Source organism: Camelus bactrianus, chromosome 7, assembly GCF_048773025.1.
Source record: "Camelus bactrianus isolate YW-2024 breed Bactrian camel chromosome 7, ASM4877302v1, whole genome shotgun sequence".
Lineage (NCBI taxonomy): Eukaryota > Metazoa > Chordata > Mammalia > Artiodactyla > Camelidae > Camelus > Camelus bactrianus.
The window spans coordinates 18295708-18317758 of NC_133545.1; the positions used below are offsets into that span (position 1 = coordinate 18295708).

General features: G+C 49.8%; 1 protein-coding gene across 4 annotated transcripts in view; it reads left to right on the forward strand.

Moving 5' to 3' along the window:
- The window catches only part of PLXNA4 (plexin A4), a 561131-nt gene that overhangs the window by 283864 nt on the left and 255216 nt on the right, over positions 1-22051 (forward strand). Inside the window, exon 6 of one of the 4 annotated variants that reach the window (XM_045511050.2) lies at positions 3390-5566. The exons of the other annotated variants lie outside the window; for them this stretch is intronic. Coding sequence (XP_045367006.1) covers positions 3390-3488 — 99 coding nt within the window. The 3' untranslated portion in view covers positions 3489-5566. Of the gene's footprint in view, positions 1-3389; positions 5567-22051 lie in introns of those variants that run through there. 4 annotated transcript variants of the gene reach the window in all.

A 22051-nucleotide genomic window follows, 5' to 3' on the forward strand; every position in this document is an offset into this window, starting at 1 on the left:
TGAGCCCCAGCTACAAGCGAGCTGGGTACTCAGGGCGGTCAGAAAACTGTGCAGCTGAGGGTTGGGTGCAAACTGTGGTCAAAAGGAAAAATTGAAATTCCATGCTGGAAACACCAAATCTGATGCCAATGAGGGAGCTGGGAATGGGGAGCAGGGGACAAAAGCACAATGTCAGGACCTGAGGAGACTTGGGAGCCAAAGGGGAGGGGAGATCAAAGGCGGATGGTGTCCTGGAGTGGAGTGGAAGGTCTGCGAGGTGGGCGGGCCAGCCCGGGTTATCGGCCAGTCACAGGCATTGTACTAACAGGTGGTGAACAAGCCTGCGTTGATTGGTTGAAACAAGCCATCAATCCCTGGGGATTGGATCCTCAGCATTTCTGTGTATCCTTAGCCTGGGTTCTGGCATGGTGAGGGGTGCATTTTGTTCTAATTTTCCTCCTCTGCCTACTCAATTGAATATAATGAGGAAATGGAGGGAATTCCCCAATGCGGCAGTTTTGCTGGAATCCAGGGACATCCTAGATGAACTACGAGGAGGGCAAAGGATGCCCAAATCCCTTCATCTCATTTCTCGGGAGGTCTGGGGTATCCCAGGTGGGCTTTCCTGTCTGGGGGCCTCTCCTTCCAAGCAGTAGAACGTGCCTCACTCTAAGTTAGGAAGGTGGTTAAAGGTAAGGGGGTATCTGGCTGATTCTCTGTTCTGAGAACAAAGAGGAAGCTTCAGACACAAGCCAGCCACTCTCTTCTTTCAGTGGTGTCTGTGCTGTGCATAAAACCCAGAAGAACAACCTATTTAGATCTGTTCCGCCCATGGTCACATGTGTCCTGTCCCTGGTGTTTTATTTGCGGTCCTTTTACCTCCAGCTGCCTGTTTAGCACTAACTAGCAAGGTAAGCACTGAAGCCTTTGCTGGTGTTGAGGGTGGAAGGTGTTGAGGATGTGCCTTGTCCACATCTGGGACCCCAGAGGCATGTTTCCAGCATCACTTTGGTTGTTATGATGAAAGAGTGACATCAAACCAGTCGCTATGGTAACAGGTCACAACACAGAGTTATCAAAAGTCATGATTTTCACAGTCAAAAAAGTTGATCTTTTTTTCCCAAAATTTTACTCTGGTAAGGGGATAGCCATAGAATTTTGGAAGTTAAATATAGCTCGTAAATTTCTCAACCCAGTCAAATGCTTCAATCTTGTCATTTGTGTCCCTGTTGCCCGTCGAGCACTGGTACCAACCAGAACTCAGAGAAAAATTACCTACATAAGAGCAGCAGTAGAATGATGAGCATTTACAGTGGTGTGCTGGCTGCGCGAAGAAGAGATGTAATAAGTCTAGGAGCACATGATAATTCTTTGCAGAGATGTAATGGGGGAAAAAACACTAAAAGGGAGCTCAAAAGCCCCACTTCCAGCTTCAGCAAAGCCATTTCTAGCTGTATGACTTTGGACAAATCACTTAATCTTACGAGGCTCCTCTGTGAGTGGATGAAATGAGCCTACCTCCCAGAGATGGAGTGAGAAATAAATGCAGAATATATGTGAAAGCACCATCACGTGCCAATCGCTGTTAACAATGCTCTCTTCTCAGGGGCAGTTCTTCACAGCCTCCCCTTCTTACCCCTTCCCTCAGTTTTTCCATCTGTTAAATAGAGGCTGTGGCTCAGTCCTTCCCCCCTCCCCCGCATCCGCACTTCCTCCCTGAGTCTCCCCCACGTTAGTGAAGAAAGAATAATAGATGTGAAAAGCTTTGAGTTCCTTGAAACCAAGGAGTGGGATAAATACTCTATATTGATTATGATGATTCTATCTGGGACCAGAAAAATATGATTGCCTGGTTGCCAATGGCAACCAGATGGCAGTGCGGGAGGAGGAGCCGTGCTGTGCTGTGTGGAGAGGTGCCCTGGGAGCCCAAGAACGTTTCTTTTCGTCTCTTTTTAAAAAATCTCCATTCCTACTGCCTTGGGCTGGCATTCCTGCTCTTTGGAGCCATGGTCAGTTGTGAATGGGATTGGAAGCGAGTGGCCAGGAGGGCTGACTGAGGGCGTCTTTGGAGATGGCTCACAAGTGGCTGGTGAGTCTTCCTTCAGAGTCACATTTCCTCCTTCCCGTGCAGAGATGGAAGATCCAGCTGGTGGGCAGGGAGGAGTGTGGATAGAAACTGGACCAGGGCAGAGAAGAGGCTGGACCATATGGAGAAACAGAACCCCCAAGAGGAGGGGGCCATCTGAGAGTGGGTGGGTGGAGCCCAGCACAGAGCCCCGGGCTGGGTTAAAGCCACTTCCTCCTTCCGGGCCCCAGGCAGGCGTTGATTAAGGGAGGAGACCCCTCATCCTCACCTCCGGTGGTGGTGATTGCGGCCTCAGTCACGGCGCTGAGTTCCAGCGTCCTCTGCCTTTACGCCAGAGGTCCCAGCGCTGGGCTGCAGTGTGTACCGAACACACATTATCTCACATACCCTCACTGAACTGCTCTCCTTGTTCCCGTAGTTACAGGGCCAGGCAGTGGGGACACCAAGATCAGAACTCACGGCTGCGGCCGCCAGCATCAGCAGCCTGTGCTCTCTCTGCCGGGATGTTGATCGTTTTCCCGGCCGGTCAGGGGCTCACCAGAAGCTGATTGCTAATGTTGAGCGTGAGGGATCCCGAAGGACAGGCTTGTTGTGTCAGAGAGCCCCTAGACTTGCCTGCTGGCCAGAGGCCCTGGCTTAATCCCTCTGTAACACCTCTAAGACAGAGGGCGCTTGGCCTGTGGTCAGGACTTCCTCCCTCCAGCCTCCCTCCCTGTGTTGGGAGCTGTGAGTTCTCTGTAGCGCACTTGGGACCTTGGTAAAGGTCTCATGTGGGGCTAGACATTTCTGGTTTCTGGCTGCCACCAGCTGATTCTGGGTGGTGGTGGTGGTGGTGGTGGACGGTGGCTGGGAGGGTGTTTGTCACCTTCTTGAGGATGTGGTGAGGTCTCTACCATCCAGGGTTTCCAGGGTGAGAAAGGAGGCAGGTAGAGATTGTAGAACACTGTCGGCCACCCATCTCTCTGCTTGAAAGAAGCTGCTCTGGCTCAAATGTGACTCCTGAACAATGGACACGGTCTGACCGCTGGTCATATAGAAATTTGTAGTATTTATCACAGCAGTCAAAGAGCATTTTTATGAGTTACGAATCTCCCTAGCATTGCAGAGTTATTCTGGTATGAAAGTCACAGTGACAGCTAATGTTTACTGAGCGTGTAGCACTTCACACGTGTAACCTCATCTAAACTTCACAGTGACCCGACCAGGCAATCACTCCGTTTTTCCATTTGACAGATGGGGAGGCTGAGTCCCAGCAAGGACTGGTCATTGGGCCCAGCTTCTCCGAATCCAGGGTCTACACTCATAACCACTCATCACTTTGCAGGTCCCACGTCATCCAGGCCACTTCTGTTCCTCCTGGGAGCCCGCCTGCTTCTGTCCTTCCTGCTCGCTCCTGTCCGTATGTACTTGGCCGCCATGTTAATTTTCCTAATCTCACTGCCACCCAGCCACCTCTGTTCAGAAGGCACAACACCTCCTGCCACCTGCACAAGTTAAAACCCCTTTGCCTGACATTGTGGGCACTCGGCGATCTAGATAAAGCTCACCCCTGGGCTCCCAGCACTCACGGGCACTCCTCTAGCTGCAGACGGGAATGAGCAGGCCCAGCTCTCGGTGTTCTTATGGATGTCATCATGCCTGAGGCCCCTGCTGGTTATTCCTTCTGGCTGGAATTTCTTCTCCCCTCTTCCTCTAGGCCCCAACTGTACGTGCCCAGATCTCACCCACCTTATCAGGCTGAGCTCAGCTGCCTCCATTGTCATTGGGCCTTTAAGTTGATTTCCTCAATGAGGCACAAATTCTCCCTCCTCTCCACTCTCCCAGGATTCCATCTACCTTTCTTAGGCTGCTAACCATTTCCATCTTGCACGTACATTCATTCACTTACACGGTCAACATTTTCTGAGCCTCTCCTGTGCAGTACTAGGTGCTGGGGATAAAAGAGGAATAATGGATCCCAACCCTTAAGGTCCTGAGTGCATGGAGACTTAGTACCCGTGTGTGCTTGACATCCTGTGCCCGACTGTCACCTGGCATGGTGCCGTAGTAGACATTCTACATGACACATCTGTTTTGAATGAATGAAGGTGCTTGATACTCCCTGACGCTAAAACAAGAGCTGCAGGAGGACACAGGGCTAAGTTGGGATGTGCTGTGTAGAAAACCAGGAGGCTGGTCCTTTGTCACCTTATATACTAGGACACCTGTCTTGCCCAGAGAGGGGCAGATTGGACCACAGTCCTTCTTCCATCCTTTTCTGAGCAGGGACTACTTGCTCAGCTGGGGAGACCTCTCCTCTACTTGCTTGCTCCTGGGGACCAGGTGCTCACAGATGGCAGGGATGTCTTGAGCAAGACTGGTAGAGTGATTTCCTTCCTTGGTTAGCATGCCAGTGGGATCCAGCAAAGACTGACGGCTAAGACTTTCCAAATGTCGTGCTGAGTCCACAGGGTCATGTTTAGGCTCTCGGTTTGGGAGCCCTCAGAGAAACACCAAATTTTCTAGCAACATTCTAGAGCAGGGGTCAGCCAGCTCCAGTGCCCGGGCCAGCTCTGACCTGCCACCTGTTTTTGTACAGCCTACAAGTGAAGAATGTTTCTTACATTTTTAAATGGTTGGGGAAAAAATGTCAAAAGAAAAAGAAGGTTTCATGACATGTGAAAATGATATGAAATTCAAATTGCAATGCCCATAAATAAAGTTTTGCTGGAACATGGCTCCGCTCATTTGTTTACATCTTGTCTGTGCTGTAACAGCAGAGTTGAGGAGTTACAACAGAGATCACATCGCCCACGAAGCCTAAATATTTATTCTCTGGCTGTTTACAGGATACATTTGTGAGCCTTGAGCTAGAGGATGAAGTTCTTTCTATACCCATCCTTTTCGGTCAGGAATAAAGTCAGCTGCTGGCCTGGGGATCAAAGGCCAGAGTTCAGGGGCCTGCAGATGGACAAACCCTTGGCTTAGGGTTTGGCATTTTGAGTTCTGTGAGGTATGGAGTGAGACCTTTTCTTCTCTGGGTCTTTGGTCCTTGTAAGTTTGGACTGCATGGTCCTCCAGGTGGGTGCGTGGTTTTGGTCTGTGGGGCCTGACCTGAAAAATGGTCTGCATTGCCTGAGTAGGGCTCTGGGCCTCCAGAATTTGCTTCTAAGGCTTTGGCCTTGGGAGCTGTAAGGACCCTCGCTTGGCCGGCTGGTGGACGCAGTTGCTCCTTGGCTGCCCCACCGCCGTCCCCAGTCTCCCAGCCCTTGCACACACACACACACACACCCCACTTACCACGAACGCCATCTTTTTCCTCACATTGATCCCTGTTTGGACTCAGTTCAGCCTTTTTTTTTTTAAAGCACCCGAGATCTAGGTGGACTGTAATTATGTAATTCATCCTCGTTATCGTTTCTAATTGTTCTCAGAGCTGTTTCCTAAACTGATTGGAAACAAATGCAGACAGGGAATGGAGTGGGAAGCAGGCGAGGACCTGGAGGCTGGCCAAGGCCAGGCTGCCTGCTGGAGTCTGCATCTGAGGGGTGGGCGCAGGGTGGGGATGGAGAGGGCCCCCCCTCATTGTTCCTTGTGCCTGGGTCCTGGGGTGGCAAGAAGAAGCACTCCTGGAGGTGCCAGGAGCGTTGCTTGAATCATTCACAAATAACGACTCTCCTCCTGCTCCCGGCCCCACAGGCCAGCTGTTTTCCCTTTCTCTGCGGCCTCCGTGACGCTGGTAAGACTCCCTGGGGATTCTGCCAGTGGCCCACAGGGAGCACAGCCCTTCCCTCCTGGCTTTGAACTGTTTATGCTTTCTTGACAGAAAAAAAAAATGTAACTGTTGAGCCACCCATCGCCCCCAGAAAGCCAGGGAGGGCCCGCGGAGGGAGAACATGGGGCTTCTTGCTGATTCGGGTCTGAACGTGTGAAACAGGGCTCCTGGTGGAATCTCCTGGGGAGGACCGCAGAGGGGCTACCCTCCTTGGGCCAGAACCCCAGGAAAGGGACCCAAATAAACATTCCCTGGAGGACCCTGCTGTTAGGAATATGTCCCCCAGCCGCACAGTGCTCTGTGCCCCGTGGGACCAGAGGACAGCACATGAGGGGTATTTGGTGGGGGCACCCAGAGCCATCTCTCCCCACCAGGTCTTCCTGAGATGTGCCTCAGTTTCTCCATCTGTGATTGTGTCATCCCCCTACCCTGTTCCTTTCCTCACCTGCCTGCAGAAATGACATGAGACAACTTCCAATTAAAGTGCTGAGTTTCCTAGAAAGGGCAGATGAGCAGCTACGGGGCGGGGCGGGGGGCAGGGAGGTGGGGAGACGCCCACCCTGCCTGGTGCTTGAAGAGATGCCCTTCCCGGCACATCATCAACATCATCTCTGTTAACATTCACAAAACCCCTCTGAGGGAGGGGAGGCTATGATGCCAGTTTCCCTGTTGGGAAAACCCTTGAGGAAGAAGGGTTAAATCTGATTCCACAAACATGGCTGAAGCATCCCCTGTGTGGCGGGCACTAGTTGGGCACGGAAGGTGGAGGCAGACGGAGCCCATCTCCGGGGCCCTGCATTTCCAGATTCCCACGATGTTGAACGTGGGTCTGACACCAAGCTCTTCCCACCAGACCTAAGCTGCCTGTTGAGGCTGAGACTGGTCAGGCATAAGCTTGCTTGGAGGATTCAGCCCAGGGCCACTTGGGGTGTGCTGTGGGTGGGGACCCGAGGAACCATCCCTGGTGAGTGTAATGAGGGGTCCCTTTTCCTGGCTATTTTTTTTTTCTCTCTCTCTCTCCTTCTTTTTCAGCCTCTGAAGCCAGAGGTGGAGGGAAAGGGGAGTTGGAGAGGTGCCTGTGGAGAGCTGGGGACCCAAAGTCCCTCACTCCCCCTTGGTCCTCCACCTTGAGCACCAGGGATCCACTGGTGGTGTTCAAGGCCCAGACTCTTCTCAGCCCCACACCCTATTCCTGTCCCAGCAGGCCGCCTGGCCAGTCCACCTGCTACCCCATCTCTCTCAGGGCCTAAGGTCTGGGGTCGGGGTAGGAAGAGGCCTCCGAGGTGTTTTGTGTTCTGGAAGCTCTTCCCTCTGCCCTGACAGGACACACAGCATGGCAGCATCGCACACAGGCTCTGTTCTGGTGCTGTTTCAGCCCCCAAGATTGCTGGAGTCTCCTGCCGCCTCTAAAGCTTGGGATTGCCTTTGTTGGGACACCTAGGGATCACTGACCTGCTTCAGGGCAGAGCCCGCTCCTGTGCCCCACTTCCTGTTTAGTCAGTGAGCTCGGTCGATGTCCAGGGGGTGGATGTGAGCGGATCCAGCCTGTGTGGCCATGAACTGTGACCTGGGGCCCCTGCCTAGGCCAGCGTTTCTCAACGTTTTCTCCTTATCACTTTCTTCCACTAGGACAAAAAACAAACTAAATTCAAACTCTTCCAAATGAGAAGGTATGCTCAGGGATGTGAATTTGAGCCTTGGAGGGCCACAGACCATTGCAATATCCAAGAGGGTTTTTTTTTTTTTTTTTTTTTGTCCTCAATCTTCTCCCTCTTGGGGGCGCTATTGCCCCCCTTGAGAATGCACACTGGATGCTTTCCAGAACATGTTTCCAAACTGTAATTTCTCTGTTGTCTCCTTTAACATATAAAAGCAAGGGTCTTCACGAAGGAACAATATGGTTTCAAGGACTGAGTCAGACATACAAATGTGGTACTAAATCTGCTACTGGAGCAAATGACTTTCACTTTTTCCCAGGAACCCCCCCAGGAACCAAAGCCCCACTGGACTGCCTTTCTCCAGAATGAGGAACCTCAGAACCTCTCGCCTGCCCTTTATGAAGTGTTTTCTCCGTTTCAGGGCCAGGGAGTTTGGGGCCACAGGGCAGGGTGAGCCTGCAGGCAGCGGAAGGCTGCAGAAGCCCCCGGCGGCCTCCAGTTTGGAACAGGCTGAGCAAATCACCACGTTGATGTGCAACCCAGAGTCCCACCCGGTCACACAATGCGTGGTTTAATGGGAGGTGCAGATGAGAAACAGGCTCCTAGAATCTGGCTGTGGCTCCATCTTCTCCCAGTTTCCTCCAGTGTCTCTCTCCTCTCTTTTTCTCTTCCCTTTCTTCTTGTATCTGTGGCTGGCTGGGTGTCCGCCCGCTGGCCTGCCTCTCGTTCAGCTGAAAGGCAGGCACCTCTGACCAACGCAGGGCTTGAGGTAGGGATGGAGGGGAGAAGAGGAAGAGGAGGGTGAGGAGGAGGAGGAGAAGGAGGAGGATGGGGAGGAAGAGGAGGAGTGAGGAGGGGCCCATCTAGTCCAATAAATAGAAATTAGAAATTAACCCTTCTGGCCCCGGTCAGTCTACCGCTTCCCTCCCCTTTCCCACAAAGGTCATAAAATCCACTGCTAACTTTTACCAATTCCCCTGTTGGTACCAGAAACACACAATTAGCTTTAAAAGTGTCTCCAAGCTGTGGCCAGTTGGAAATTTATGACTTTTTTCTTTTAAAAGAGCGTTCCTTTAAAGTGGCTAATTAGGTGTATTTTCTCCAATGGTAATTTTAAAAATGCTAATTAGTCTGCACTCTGGAAGGAGGAGAAAAACTTTCCCCCTTTATTATCTTGGCACTGGGGAGACATAGAAGAGACCAGCTCAACCCTAGCAGTCATGCAGCCTCCAAAGACAGAGGCCAGGCGCCGGCCCTTTTATGGCTTTGGCAGTGAGGAGGGGGCCGGGGAGAAAGGTTTTCTGTGTTCCAGACGGTTTCCTTGGGAAGGGGGTGCGACCCGGCGTGCCTGGAGGAGGTGGCCAGGGTAGGGCAGGGGCCGTAGTGGTCCACCCACTTGGCGCGTTTGGGGCCTAGACACCCAGCCCTAGGGTGGGACTGAGAGGAGCCTTCACAGTGGCTTCCAGGGAGGATGGGTGGGTGGGGAGGGTGCATGGGAGGTGGACCCCAAGTGGGACTCACACACCCCAGCCAGGGCACAGTCCTAGCACAGAGCTTGACAGCCGCTAAACCACACGCTGGCAGAATAATGTCATTTCAGGGAGGCTGTTTATTCTGAGAACAATCCAAATTGAACCGAAACGGGGCAGAGTCCATGGTGTATGGTGTCCTCACAAACCCTTGGCTCCTTGGCTAAATGGCTTGCCCAGGAGATGGTCTGGGGCAACACAGAGCTGGGAGGTTGCCCTGGGTGTTGTCCCACCGGGCATGGGGGGCCCAGGGATGCACAGTGCATCCTCCTGGAGGGATGTCTCGTTTTCCCCTTGGCGCCGGCACTGACAGCTCTAGTCCTGCCATCCCTGTGCGTTGCTATGTGAATAACACAATTACAAAGACACAGGACAGGGATAAACAGAAAACATTCTGCAGCAGAGAGGGGGAGGAAGGACCAGTAACAAAGAGATATTTTGTTATTGGATCATTTCAGGGAGGAGTAGAATTCTTTAAAACCCCGTGCTATCGCAGAAGGGAGGAGTGATGATCAATTAAGCAGATTGCTCAGGTTTATTTTTCAACATCAGCTTTTATCAAGGATCTCTCCCAGCTCACCTCCTCTCTTTGGCACCATTACCATCTCTAGGAAAGCCAGATGGAAGTGTGCCTGGGACTCTGGCCCTAGGTCTGCAACCACTGTACTGCTCTGCTCATGGACTCAGTTTACCTATCAGTCAAGTGGGAGGTGGGACTGCCTCTCCATAACATCTGTGGCAGAGGACAGATAGGTTAGGGTGGGCAGAGCATGGTCTGAATCCTGGCTCCACACTCCCCAGCTGGGTGAGCTTGGGAGGATCACTTTACTTTATAAACTTTGGTCTTTGGGGAAGAATCAAATGAAATAATGCACAAATTGTGCAAAATGGAAATACAGACTTGATATAATTGTTATAAAAATGAATTGAGGTGATGGATGCAAAGCACCTAGCACGGTGCTGGGAAAGTGGAGCCCTCTGGGGGGCAGCTTTTACCTTATGACTAACCCTTCTTGGATAATTCCGCCGTGTTCCCGCGGGAGGCGAGAGAGGATGAACACAGCTCGGGAGTTGTGTAAGGAATTCTGAGCCACCTCAGGGGGCTGGAGGGGCAGGGATGATAAATGATCCACTTGCCTCTCCCCCGTGTCTCCGAGGCTGATGAAGCAGAGAGGCCTGGCGCCCTCAGCTGTGGGAGGATTTGCCCGAGGGTCTCACCTTCAGAGGTTTCCCGCGGTGCTGGGCCACCTTGTCCGTCCACCTTCTGGGTTGTCCGGAGTTACTTAACCTTCCTGTCCAGTGGGGTAATATACCACTTTACAGGGTTATTATGAAGATGAAGAGAGCTAATGTATGGCCAGGAGTTCCTGGAACAGGGCTGGGGTCTTGGAAACCACTCAATGAACGCTACTCTTTCCCTCTGCGAACCCAGTGGTCAATAAATAGGCAACTGGATGTTGGACTGAGCACATCACTAATTAGCTTGAGCCATAAAGGAGTCAGAAAGGGAATGAGAGCCAGGCCATTAGATAGGACCCGTGTGAATCCATGTCTGGATGGATTTATGATGGACATTTAGGATGGGTCCTTCTTAGCATGGCTGCTTAGGAGAGTGGAAACTTTATAGATTTCGGAGGCAGACAAGACTGGGGTTTTTTGTATATATAAATACTATTTTGAAATATAGTCAGTTTACAATGTTGTGTCAATTTCTGGTGCATAGCCTAATGCTTCAGTCATACACGAACATACATATATTCGTCTTCGTATTCTTTTTCACCAAAGACTAAAAACAGGCAAACCTGTTTGTGATCTCAGCTTTACATGACACCAGCTGTGTGACTTTAGTCTAATTGCGTATCCTCACTGTACTTCTCCATGTGAGCTCACGTATGGGAAGGATTAAATGCCACTGTGGGCGTAGAATACCTGAGAGCACACAGTAGATCCCCAACGGATGTTCACTTTCTCCCCTTCCTCCTCTCTGAAGTGGGTGGTCAGCTTGGTCCACATAAGTCAGAGTTGTTGTACATTAAATCATAGTCTTTGGATCACACAGGTGCACAGCCATGGGTGGCGATGGGCACTGGGGTCACTAGTTAATCCTTGTTTCCCAGCCCCTCGGATGGATCATGGCATTGGCTGAAGGCTCAAAGCATTCAGGGACCAACTGGGTGAATTAGTTTCCAAAGTACTCGCATTTGTTGTAACCACAGGTGTATATTTGACAATGACTTCCCCGTGAAAGGCTCAGAGCCATTTGAAGACATTGACTTGTTGTGAGCAAGATTTTAGAGGCATTATTTGATGAACTTCACAGAGGAGGAGGCCGGGGGATGGAGAAATATGATAGCTTGTCCAGGTCACAGGAAAGCAGTGGCGTATTTGACATCTGAGTCACAGGCTCTGACTGTGGTACTTTTTGTAGTAACTCAATGGACATCTCAAAGAAAAGGCTCTGGGATTTTCCTGGGGATCTCCAGGGTTTGTTTGGGATACTAGGAAGCAGACTGTGACCCTGGAAATTATTAATTGGGCTAATAATAGTTATAATTCAATGTACTAAGTTCTAAGCTTTATGTTAGATATTTTGTTTTTCATCTCATTTTATTTTTACAACATGATTACATATAAGGTAGATGAAGCTCTGGTCAAAGCCTTTAGCTAATAAAGTGACGGAGCAGCTAAGATTTAAATTTGGGAGTGTCGGCCTCAAAGAAAGCCTGCTCCCTCCGCTGGACTCCATACTAAACAAAAATGAGAGGGTGAACAGGCTCAGGAATGTTCTAAGAACAGAGTAATGATGAGGAGATGGAGTGGTATCCAATCTCAATATTTCTGGGGGGGAAATATGAAGAGAGTCTGGCTTGAAATTTATCATATGTTAAATCTGGGGAAGGCCAGTGATGCTGTCACCTCCTAGGAAAATTTGGGACCCACCTTTTAAAAGCGAGTGTTCTCTTACTCAACTTTCAGAAGGAAAGAAGCTCTGACACATGCTATGATATGGATGAACCTTGAGGACACCGTGCTAAGAGAAAGAAGCCAGTCACGAAAGGACCAAAACTGTACGATTCCACTTATATGACACCTAGAGTAGTCAATCCATAGAGACAGAAGTTAGACTAGTTTCCAGCGGCTGGGGGAGGAGGAAATGGGGAGTTGTTGTTTGATGGGTCCAGAGTTTCAATTCTGCAGGATCCAAAGAGTTCTAGAGATGGGTTGCCCAACAGTGTGAATGTGCTTAATGCTAGTGACCTGTACACTTACAAATGGTTAAGGTGGTAAATCTTACGTTATGTGTATTTTACCGCAATTGAAAACAAAGCAAATGTTCCCTATCCAGGTATTTGGAAGTAAAGAGCCTTTTGTTGTGCTGGGGCATCTGAGGGTCGCCTGGGGACCCTGTGGCTTTAGGCTAGCTGGTGGGGTGTGGTCAGCCGAAGCCCAAGAGAGGAGCCCCTGGGAGTGAGCCCCTGGGAGACTGCATACAGGAACCAGGAAGAGGGTTGGAAACTGGACCAGCAGCTTCTGGGATCTGGTAGCTCACGGAGAAGATAAGCAAGCAAAGAGATATTTCAAGGCAGTGTGAGAAACCCAACACAGAAAATACACTATCTGAGGAAACTGTTTAGAAGAACAGGAGCCATCAATTGAATATTTTCGAACGCAGGTTCTAACCTAGAGGCACAAGATCAACACGGGCTTGGCCCTGACTGAGGGTGGCTGTGGCAGGGTTGCTGGGGCTCCCCACACCCCAACCTGATCATGGATGCTGGGCCCCTTGGAAGGAAGGGTTGGCAGCACGCCCTAAGCCCTGGTCCACATCATGTGGGCTGGGGGCTGGCAAACTTCAGCCCACAGGCCAAATCTGGACCACCCCCTGATTTTGTACAGCCCACGAATGAAAGTGGTGTTTACGTTATTTAATGGTGTAAAAAAAAAGTCAAAGGAAGAACAGTATTTCGTGGCACATGACAAGTATATGGAATCTGAACCATGGTATACACGAGGAAGTTGTGCTGGAGCATGGGCACACTTGTTCGTTTGTTTACCCATCCTCTGTGGCTGCTTGCTGCAGCAGAAACCTGAGAGGCTGCGACAGATAATATGGCCTGCAAAGCTGAACATATTTTCTGCCTGGCTTTTACTGAAAAGTTTGCTGACCCCACTCTAGTCCAGGAGTTTTTCAAACTGTGGGTCACAACCCAAAAGTCAGTCGTGAATCAATTTAATAAAACATGATCAACATCAAAAAAAAAAAAAAAAAAAGAATGGCTGGAAAGTGTCAGAGTGCATCATCTGTTGTAAGGGGATTTTTCTCTTTAAACATTTTTTTTTCTGTCCTTAAGCTTTTATTTTCAGTTAAGTAGGCAGGATGCACATCAATCGTGATGCAAACTGTTTCTCTGATTTATGAATCTTTGTTCAAAATGTTAGAAAGCTACTGGTCCGGGTAGCTTTCTAGGAACCTAGGAAACTGACTGCTGTCTACCTGGGTATCGGGGAAAAAATCTGGATGCATGTCTCTCAGCTGCCTTTGCTCGGGGTGCAGGCTCAAGCAAGCCCGGGGCAGGATTCCCCGCCACATGCCCCTTCCCCAAAGCACGGTGGTCCACAGGGGCCGGGATGAGATGCCTGACCCCAGGTAGGGCTGCTTCCTTGTTTCCGCCCAATTTTCTCCCACTTGTAGAGGCAGGTTTCCATTTTCCCAGAGGCAGGGAATGAGGAATGTTCACTCTTGGGCAAAAAGTGAAAAACAAGCAAGGCCCAGGACCAAGGAAACGGAGCTCCCTTCCTGACCCCTTCGACTGACAGCTGATACGGAGTGACGAGCGACAGAGGACGGCTCTCGTGCAGGGGAACAGAGCAAGATCCGAGAAGGCTTTGTGTTTACAAACATATTGCCAAAAGTGTCACGGGTATAATTGAAAAACATCAATAGCGATCGATGGGAACAAATCACTGGCCCTAGCCATTAAAAAAGAACAGAAATCAAGCAAGGAGGAAGTGAAGGGCGAGAATGTACAAAGGATGGAAACACTGGTGCATTCTCCCCTCCCGACCTTGCTTTCTCCTTTTTCCTTTCCCTCTGCTTCTCCACCTGCTCATCACTGCCAAGTTTTCCTTATGCAACGGAAGGAAAGCTGTCGATTTGTTGAAGAGCATCTGCCTTGGTCTTAGAGACAGAATTAGAACTGGGCTACCTGCTTTCCCTTTCTTTTCTCCCAACCGAGCCCAGTATGTCTGTTGACTTTCAAAGAGTGAGTCTGTGAACTAGTCCTGAAGACAAGCTTCACTTTCTCAAAGCTGTTTATCATCAGCATCCTCTGTAAAGACCTTAAAAACCGGATAAGGAAGACTAGGATGATACAGTAGGCTTTGTTGGAAGCAGTCTATTCCAGACCTTACGAGCTAAACTGGGTTTGGTCCATGATGGTTCTGAAACTTTGGGAAGGCTGGAGGGACATGTTCAGCAGGAGGATTTGACCCTCATATCATAGTAGGGAACAAATTGCACCATCCTATAAGGAAGAGCAATCAGGAGGTATGGATTCCGAGAATTTGAGGTGAACATGCCTTTGCAGTTTGAGGAACCAGAGCAGAAATCTAGGCTGGAGAACCTTAGGGCAGGATGAATGAACCTTGATGAACAATGAGGAGAACTTTTCTTCGGTTCAGGTCGCTTTAGGACCTGAGAAAGGGTGTGACCTTTCTTTAACGGAATCGAATCAAATAATGTAATAAAACAGAACTGACAGCAGCAGAAGGATGGCTCAGTGCGAGTTACGGGGCTGCAGAGGAGTCCAGGAGGACCCAGCTTGGCTATGGGTGATCACTAAGATTCTTTCAGGGCCCAGAATCTCTAATTCTATATCAGCTCAAAGGGTCTTAATAAACAAGGGACACTGGGTTCGGGGAATTTGATCCAAGTAAACCAAAATGACCTAAGAAGAGAAACTCTAGAGGATGACCATCAGGCAGTTACAGAGAAAGCAGTGTCACCTAGATTGGGGACCCAGCAAGAAAGAAAAGGGACTGAAGGACCAAGAAGCAGGCCAGCCTTCCTGAGAGGAAACAGTGGCTGACTGGGTACGAGCCAGAGTCCCAGGCCAGTGCTGATGGAGTCTCTGTCTCTCAGTCTCTCTCTGTCTCTCAGTCTCTCCCTCTTTTTCCCTCTCTCTTATTTATTCATTCATCCAGTCTGCTGATGGTTTATCATAGGCCAAGCGTTTTTCTGCACATTGGAATTTCAGATGTTAAAGATTCAGAAGTAAAATCTCTGCCCTCCAGGAATTTGTGAGCTAAAGCATTACCTCATTCCTTCTCTACCCGACAAAGTCTATATCCTGAGATTTCTCATTTTGTCTCAAAACAGTTTAATCTTTCAAATGGCTGAATATGTCATTTGAGGGAACATCATGGAGAAAGGGTCTAGAGAGAGGCGAGAAGGGCAGCCCAGATCCCAGGCGCAGTCCCTGTGAGGTGGGGAGCAAATCTGGTCCTCTAAGGATGGAGAAAATAATGCCCAAGGGCCTTCAAACAAGGGGTGCCTTTTGCCATTTCATCTCCGGCTGTCAGAGGCTCCCCCACAGTCCCGGTCACTAAGTGAGATGTCCGGAGGATGGATTGGCCTCGCACAATAAGATAGGTAATGATCTTTGAGGCCAGAAGGGAAGCAGGGGTCCCCGTAGAGTGGTCACGCACTTAGCCTAAGGGACAGTCTATGGATTTCTAGTGCAGGGAAAACAGCATCCCACAACATCGCTTTGCAGAGACATAAGCCCCTTCTGTGTCCTTATATCATCAGTAAGATTATACCCGCTCTTTAGTATTGGGCTCTGAATTGCAGTTGGGTTTGTTCTCTATTCTAAGACACTTTCCCCTTTCCGTGGCTTGTGGAGAAGCACCCGTGCTTGTGTGAATAGCAGTGGGGACGGGGAGGTTGTGGCACCAGTCTATGAAGTGGTAAAAGGACTTTTAGACAGATGCCATCCATCCATCCATCCATCCATCCATTCATCCACCCAACCAGCCATCCATTGGTCTACCTGAGAAGTGTTTACTGACTTCCCACAACGTGCCTTAACCCACAGCCTAGGGGCAGAGCAGAGAACATGTCCTACTTGGTGGCTTCCCAAGCTCCAGATTTGCCATCTGTCTTTCCAATGGCTTCTCTTTCACAACTTTTCATTCTTGGACAGCCTCGTGCCATCATAAGAAGGGGAGATGCAGCAATAGGGGCAGTGTTTGCAGTCAGAATAGGATGAGATCATGATGAAAATCGCCTCTTGAATACACATCTCAAGAGGGATCAAGAATGAGGACACTGGGAGGACCCAGGGTGAGGGGCTGGGTGGGATGGGAAGAGCCCTGGACTTAACTGACTTAACTGACCGTGTGACCCAGGGCAAGTGGCTTCCCTAGCGGCCACTGGGCTCATTTGTGATGGGAAGGAGTTGGATGTGTGAATCCTCAAAGGTCCCTTCCTTCTACGACACTGAATGAAGTCGGTTGATCTGTGCCTTGCTCCCTCCACTCTCTTCTTTCCTGTCTCCCCATTTCTTGTCCTTTCTAGATCTGACCAGCTCACAGGTTGATGCAATCCTTCCTCCAGGTGTTTTTCCTGAAGGGCATACCATTTTGCCAACATCTTGCATTATCCTCTAACCCACCATGGTCCGACAGGACTTTCAGTGATGATGACGGGGGTCGTGGCTGCGCTGGTCATCATGGCAGGCACAAGCCACACTGACTGCTGAGCACTTGAAAGGTGGCTAGTGTGACTGAGGAACCTGACCTTAAATTTTATTTAATTTTAACTTGATACACATATCTAGTAGCTACTTTATTGGACAGCACAGCTCTAAAGTCTTTCCCATTGCTGTTTGGTCATTATTGTGTATATCTATTTATTTATTCTTAAATCATTGGTGGAGAACTCAGTATCTGTCGTCGAACTTCCTTCACTCAAGTCCTGCATGATCACTCACTAGACACGGGACTTCGGGCAACGTATTAAGCCTTTCGAAGCTTCAGTGTCCTCACTGGTAAAATGTGGGTACTAGCAATCCTACCTGCTAGGGCTGTTGAGGGTATTAACCGAGGTAATGAACAGACAGCACTTGGCACAGTGCCTGGCACTTCGTAACTACTAGCTGAGAAATGAGCAGCAAGAGGAGGAGTGGGGGAGGGGGGAGGAGCGGGGATGTGTTTCATCTTTTCTCTTCTATCAGAGTGAAGTCTTAGGGCCGAAGACTGGGTAACCTTTAATTATTACTAATTAGCATATGGAGACAATAATGCCTCCTGGGCTCACATAGGTGTTCTTTTCATTTGATTACCAGTCTCTTTGTCCAGCTACCAGCTCTCCTGCGTAGATCCCCAGATACCCCTGTGCTCTGCCCCCAGGCAAATACAAGCCTCCTACGGTGCCTACACTGATGTGGGCTGAGTGACTGTCACCCCGCCCTCACACACGCACACACGTGCATGCACACACGCACACTTCTCATAAGGTAGACGGACCTGGGACTTCATTCCATCAGACACATCTGTGTCTCCTGTCCCTCACTCCTCCTCCTCTGGATGATGGGGAAGAGGGCAGTGACCCCATTAATTCCAGGCAGACCCTTGCTTCTCTGCAGGGCTCCAACTCCCTTCAGACCTCCCCTCTGGCCAACTTGATCTCCCAAGTGACATCTCTCAGTCCTGCCCCAGGAATCAGATGTCTAAATAGCAAATGAAAGATTAATGCCAGTGGCCAGGATTGGAGTGTGAATAATTTAAAGGGCAGAATAAGAGCCAGCTCCACTTACCAATAGGGCTGCCTGGGCAGAGGTCGGGGGGAGGGTAAGGGCCAACCCCGGCCAAGGATGGGAGGTTGTGGATGCTAAGGAATTGATCCAGGATAGGATTTGTTGTCACTGGTGTTGGGAAGAATTTGTCGTGACAACCAGAAAATGGGTCCTTTGGCATTCTTATCAGTCCAGGGACTGTGGGTGTCGTGAGGAGTGTGGGCAGTTTCTCAAGTGGGTGCCATGTTTCCATTGATACTGTAAGGCCAGCGACTGCCCATGGGGTGATGACCCCTCTCACCAGTGTCTCTGTCCTTGGTGCCACCTTGAACCTATTGGACTCCAGGAGTCGACATGACTGGGATATTTGGTGGGCTGCTTTCTGGGGGGTATGGGATTTGAGGTGAGGAAGAAAAAGCAGCCTGGTGTTTGTGAATTGAACAGATATTTTGCAGACAGTGTGGCTCATGTCCAGGCAGGAAACCTCTATGTGGGTATTTTCTCCTCTCCCTGCCACCATGGTCACCTCTGCTACCCCAGCTTCCTGTTAGGTCTACCACTGTCTCTCCTCTGATGGCTTGGGGTTTGGTAAATATTTCCCCCTCCAGAAGTCTTTAGCAGTGCAGCAAGAAGGTTACATGATGGATTCTCCTCATCCCTTAATTGAAGCCATAAAAAATGAAAAGAGAGTTTCCAATAAACCAAACCATTACTCACTGGTGGGTAGAGAGCGGATCCCAGAACCGGGCCCTGGGAGGCGCAGCTGGGAAGCCCTCCAGCTGCCTGTCTATTATGATTATTAATTACAGCGGCAACGGGGTTCATCTGCACGGAGCTTCTTAATGAACTTGGACTCATGTCCTTACAAGGTTGTAGCCATTAGAGCAACCAGGGCCTGTTGGTTTTGAATCCCTGAAGGCTTGGTTGACTGGGATGGATGTCCAAGTGGGCGTATTTGCCCTGGTGGGTGCATTTGTCTTGGTGCTCCCTCAGATTATGAGATATGTGTGGCTGTGTCTAGGTCTGAACAGCAGAAAGGAGAAAGCTGTGTCTGCTGAGATTAGGATCCTCAGGTGGTGATTAGGAACATGAGTATAGCTGGTGGCTGTGTGCCTACTATTATGTGTACATAGTATTTATGTGTATGTATAATGCAACCATTATAGGTTAAGGGTTGCATGCTGTGTTTGGGGTAGTGAGGGTTTCGTTTGGTGGGTGGCCATTTGGGGGTGGGAATGAGGCGTGTTAATGGTAGTGGGCATATATACTGTAAAGTAGCATCGTCTCTATGGAGATTCCATAACATTTGGGTTTCCAGGTACATTACAAGTAGGAAGACCTTAGAATTTATTGTCCAAACTAAAGAGTTTTAAAGTAAAAGGGGGCATTAAAAATATTTCTCCCAGACCACTCACATAATCCAGGACTGTTCCAGGCAACCAGAGACGTGTGGTAAGTCCACTTATGAGCCACCATTGACTTGCTTTAATATGTTTTCCATTGCATTTGAGTTTATGTTGAGGGTGAGTCTTTCCCAGTTAGAACTTAGAGGCATGGGCAGAGGGTTGCCTCTTGGTGGCATAATAATCGCTGGAGTCTGCCCTGACTGCTGCTGCAGGGTGGGAAAAGTAGCCCCCTTGGGCCCTTCCCTGTCTCACTGGTCCTGTCTCAGAGATGTCCTGGCGGTGTGCCCAGGTCTCCGTACCTGGGGGACTTTGGCCCCCACTGTAGAGACCTGATTCACTCGAGAGAGAAAGCGTGGCCAGTGAGCCTGTGGGCTGCAGCCTCTCTGCTCTGCGGGGGAAGTGAACCAGCCCCCGTGCAGGGACTCTTCAAAGCCACCATCTGAGGGTTTGCTGTGTGTGCCTGGGTCATGGTGCAGTGAGTCAGGAGCCAGACTCCATTCCATTGTGGTTGGGTCTGTCCTTGCGTCTTCCTGGGCCTCAGTTTACCTCTGTGTGAAACTCAGGGAAGAACAGGAACTACTAACACAGGTATTGCTGCTTCAGACAGTGTTTAAGATGAGTTGTGTTGGGGGCGGAGGCTGTGGCTCAGCCTGGCGAGCGCAAGGTTCTAAGTTCAACCCCCAGTACCTCCATTAAAAATAACTAAATAAATGAAGCCTAATTGCCTACCCCCTAAAAAATAAATAAATAAAAGATGAGCTGTGTAAAAGGAAAGCCCTTTTCTGTTTCCCTCCCTCCTTTGCCTGCCCCTCAGCCCTGCAGTTCTTTTGTGTGGCAGGTGACTTTGCCTGTAAAACCCCAGACTTTTGTGCTCTGGCAGCCCTGAGGTTTGGGAGGGAAGAAAAGGGCCGCCCCACTCAAATCTTGGCCAGTGTTTTCCGAGTGGAGGCCCCTCCCCAGGGCCCCTGGTTTTCAAGCAGTGGACACGCTGGAATAACACCCGAAAGAATCATGTCTGGGCTGCTCTCTTCAAAGGCCTTCTCTCCCACCTTCTCCCTGAAAACCAAGAACTCCCCATGCCACCGACAACTAGATGTAAACAGAAATTAATCCATCTGCAAAACCTCAACATGTCACCTGATCCTTATCAGAGACTCATCATCGCCTCCAAGGAAGATCTTATTATATTAAAAAGCAATTGCCCGCCAAGCTGGTAACGCTAATAGATTTTCTGTGATATTTATACCGGATTTAGCTTTCAGCTTATGAGATACCGTTCCCTTCCTTCTGCCTCTGTCTAAGCCCTTCCGTTTTGGCAGAAGCCTCCCACAATTTCAGTTTGCTCTAGGGCCTCTGTCGGCAAGACGCTAAGCTCCACGAGGGCATCTGCCCCTTGAATGTTGCATCGCCGACACCGGAAGGGTGCCTGGCATGCAGCAGGCGTGCAGTTTCACCCACCCAGTTTATTCGTTCATTCATTCATTCACTCAACAAATGGAGCCAGGGTCCAGAGGGGGAGACAAGACAAAAAGCAAGTAATACATAAAATAATAGCAAATAGTTATAAGGGCTTTGAGAGAAACAAATAGGGCATTGAAATAGAGGAGAATCAGGTGTGAGGGGGTGTCTGCTTTGAATGCAAGGCGGAAGCATCTGCCCTGAGATCTGCAGGACGATGAGGAGCCATGAGCAAAGCAGAGGGAAGAGCTTTCTAAGCAGAGGGAGCAGCTCTGTTGGGGTGATGAGATGGGGAAGAAGCTGAGCACCTTTGAGGGCCCAGGAAAGGCTCCCTATAGATAGAACTTTGTAAAAGGGGGTGTTTATTGGGTTTGGAGAGGTGGGAAGGGGCTGGGCCATTTCAGAAATATCTGGGGTGGTCAAGACACACAGGTATGTCATTGGTGGATAGAATTTGGGGATTCCTCCTACTCCAGGCATAAAGATCTACGTGATCCAGAGAATAAGGCCCTGGAAAGTCTGGGGTATGGAAATGGAAGTGAAGGTGCTTAGGGGTGTCCTCTGAGCAAGAATGCCAGAACTTCCAGGTTTCCTTTTCTGCTCACACTTCGATGGACACATTTTTTTCCTTGTGTCTTCTGTTCCTTTCTGTTTATAAAGATGACATAACTATAAGCAGGGCATCTGCACTCGTGTGGCACAGAGCTTGAAAGCAGGGCCTAGCTAAAGCCTTGGGATGAGTCGACAAGGCCCAAATTTCAAAAACTACCATGCATGTAACCATGGCAATAACAGCCCATGCTTACCTTCTGGGCCCTTTGGTGTCGGCAAATTGAGAGCAGTTTCAATCTGAGATAGATTTGGTGGCGAGAGCCAAGCCCACGAAATGTCCTTCACAGGTTATGGGCTTGTCATTTAAGCATCAGAGCCAGTTGTTGGTGAGGGATTTCAGGGCTGAGGCCCAGGAGGGTGGAGAGGCACCAGCACGCCATCCAGTTGGTGGCAGTTGCCTGACAGAGCCCAGGGACACATAACCCGTGTAGAGCATCACCCTCTCCCGGAGCACATGGGCCTTCGTCTGCAGTGAGGGGAGAGATGGGAGAGTTGTTTGGACAAACGGAGCAACTCATTAATTAGAAGTTAGACGTCCTCCTTTCTCTGCCAGACCCGAACACATTCAAGTGAAAACACATGAGCGCAAGCTCGTTTCTTTCATTCTGTTTCTAAACATTTCCTTGCGTTAAAACCCCCTGAGTTCCTTTAATCCGTGACAGCCAGATCATATCATGGGCAAACATAATTGGGATGACAGCCAAGGCACCAGAACTTTTGCTACAAGACGCTGCGGAGGACAGGGGTTTGCCTCCTGGGCTGTTATTTCCT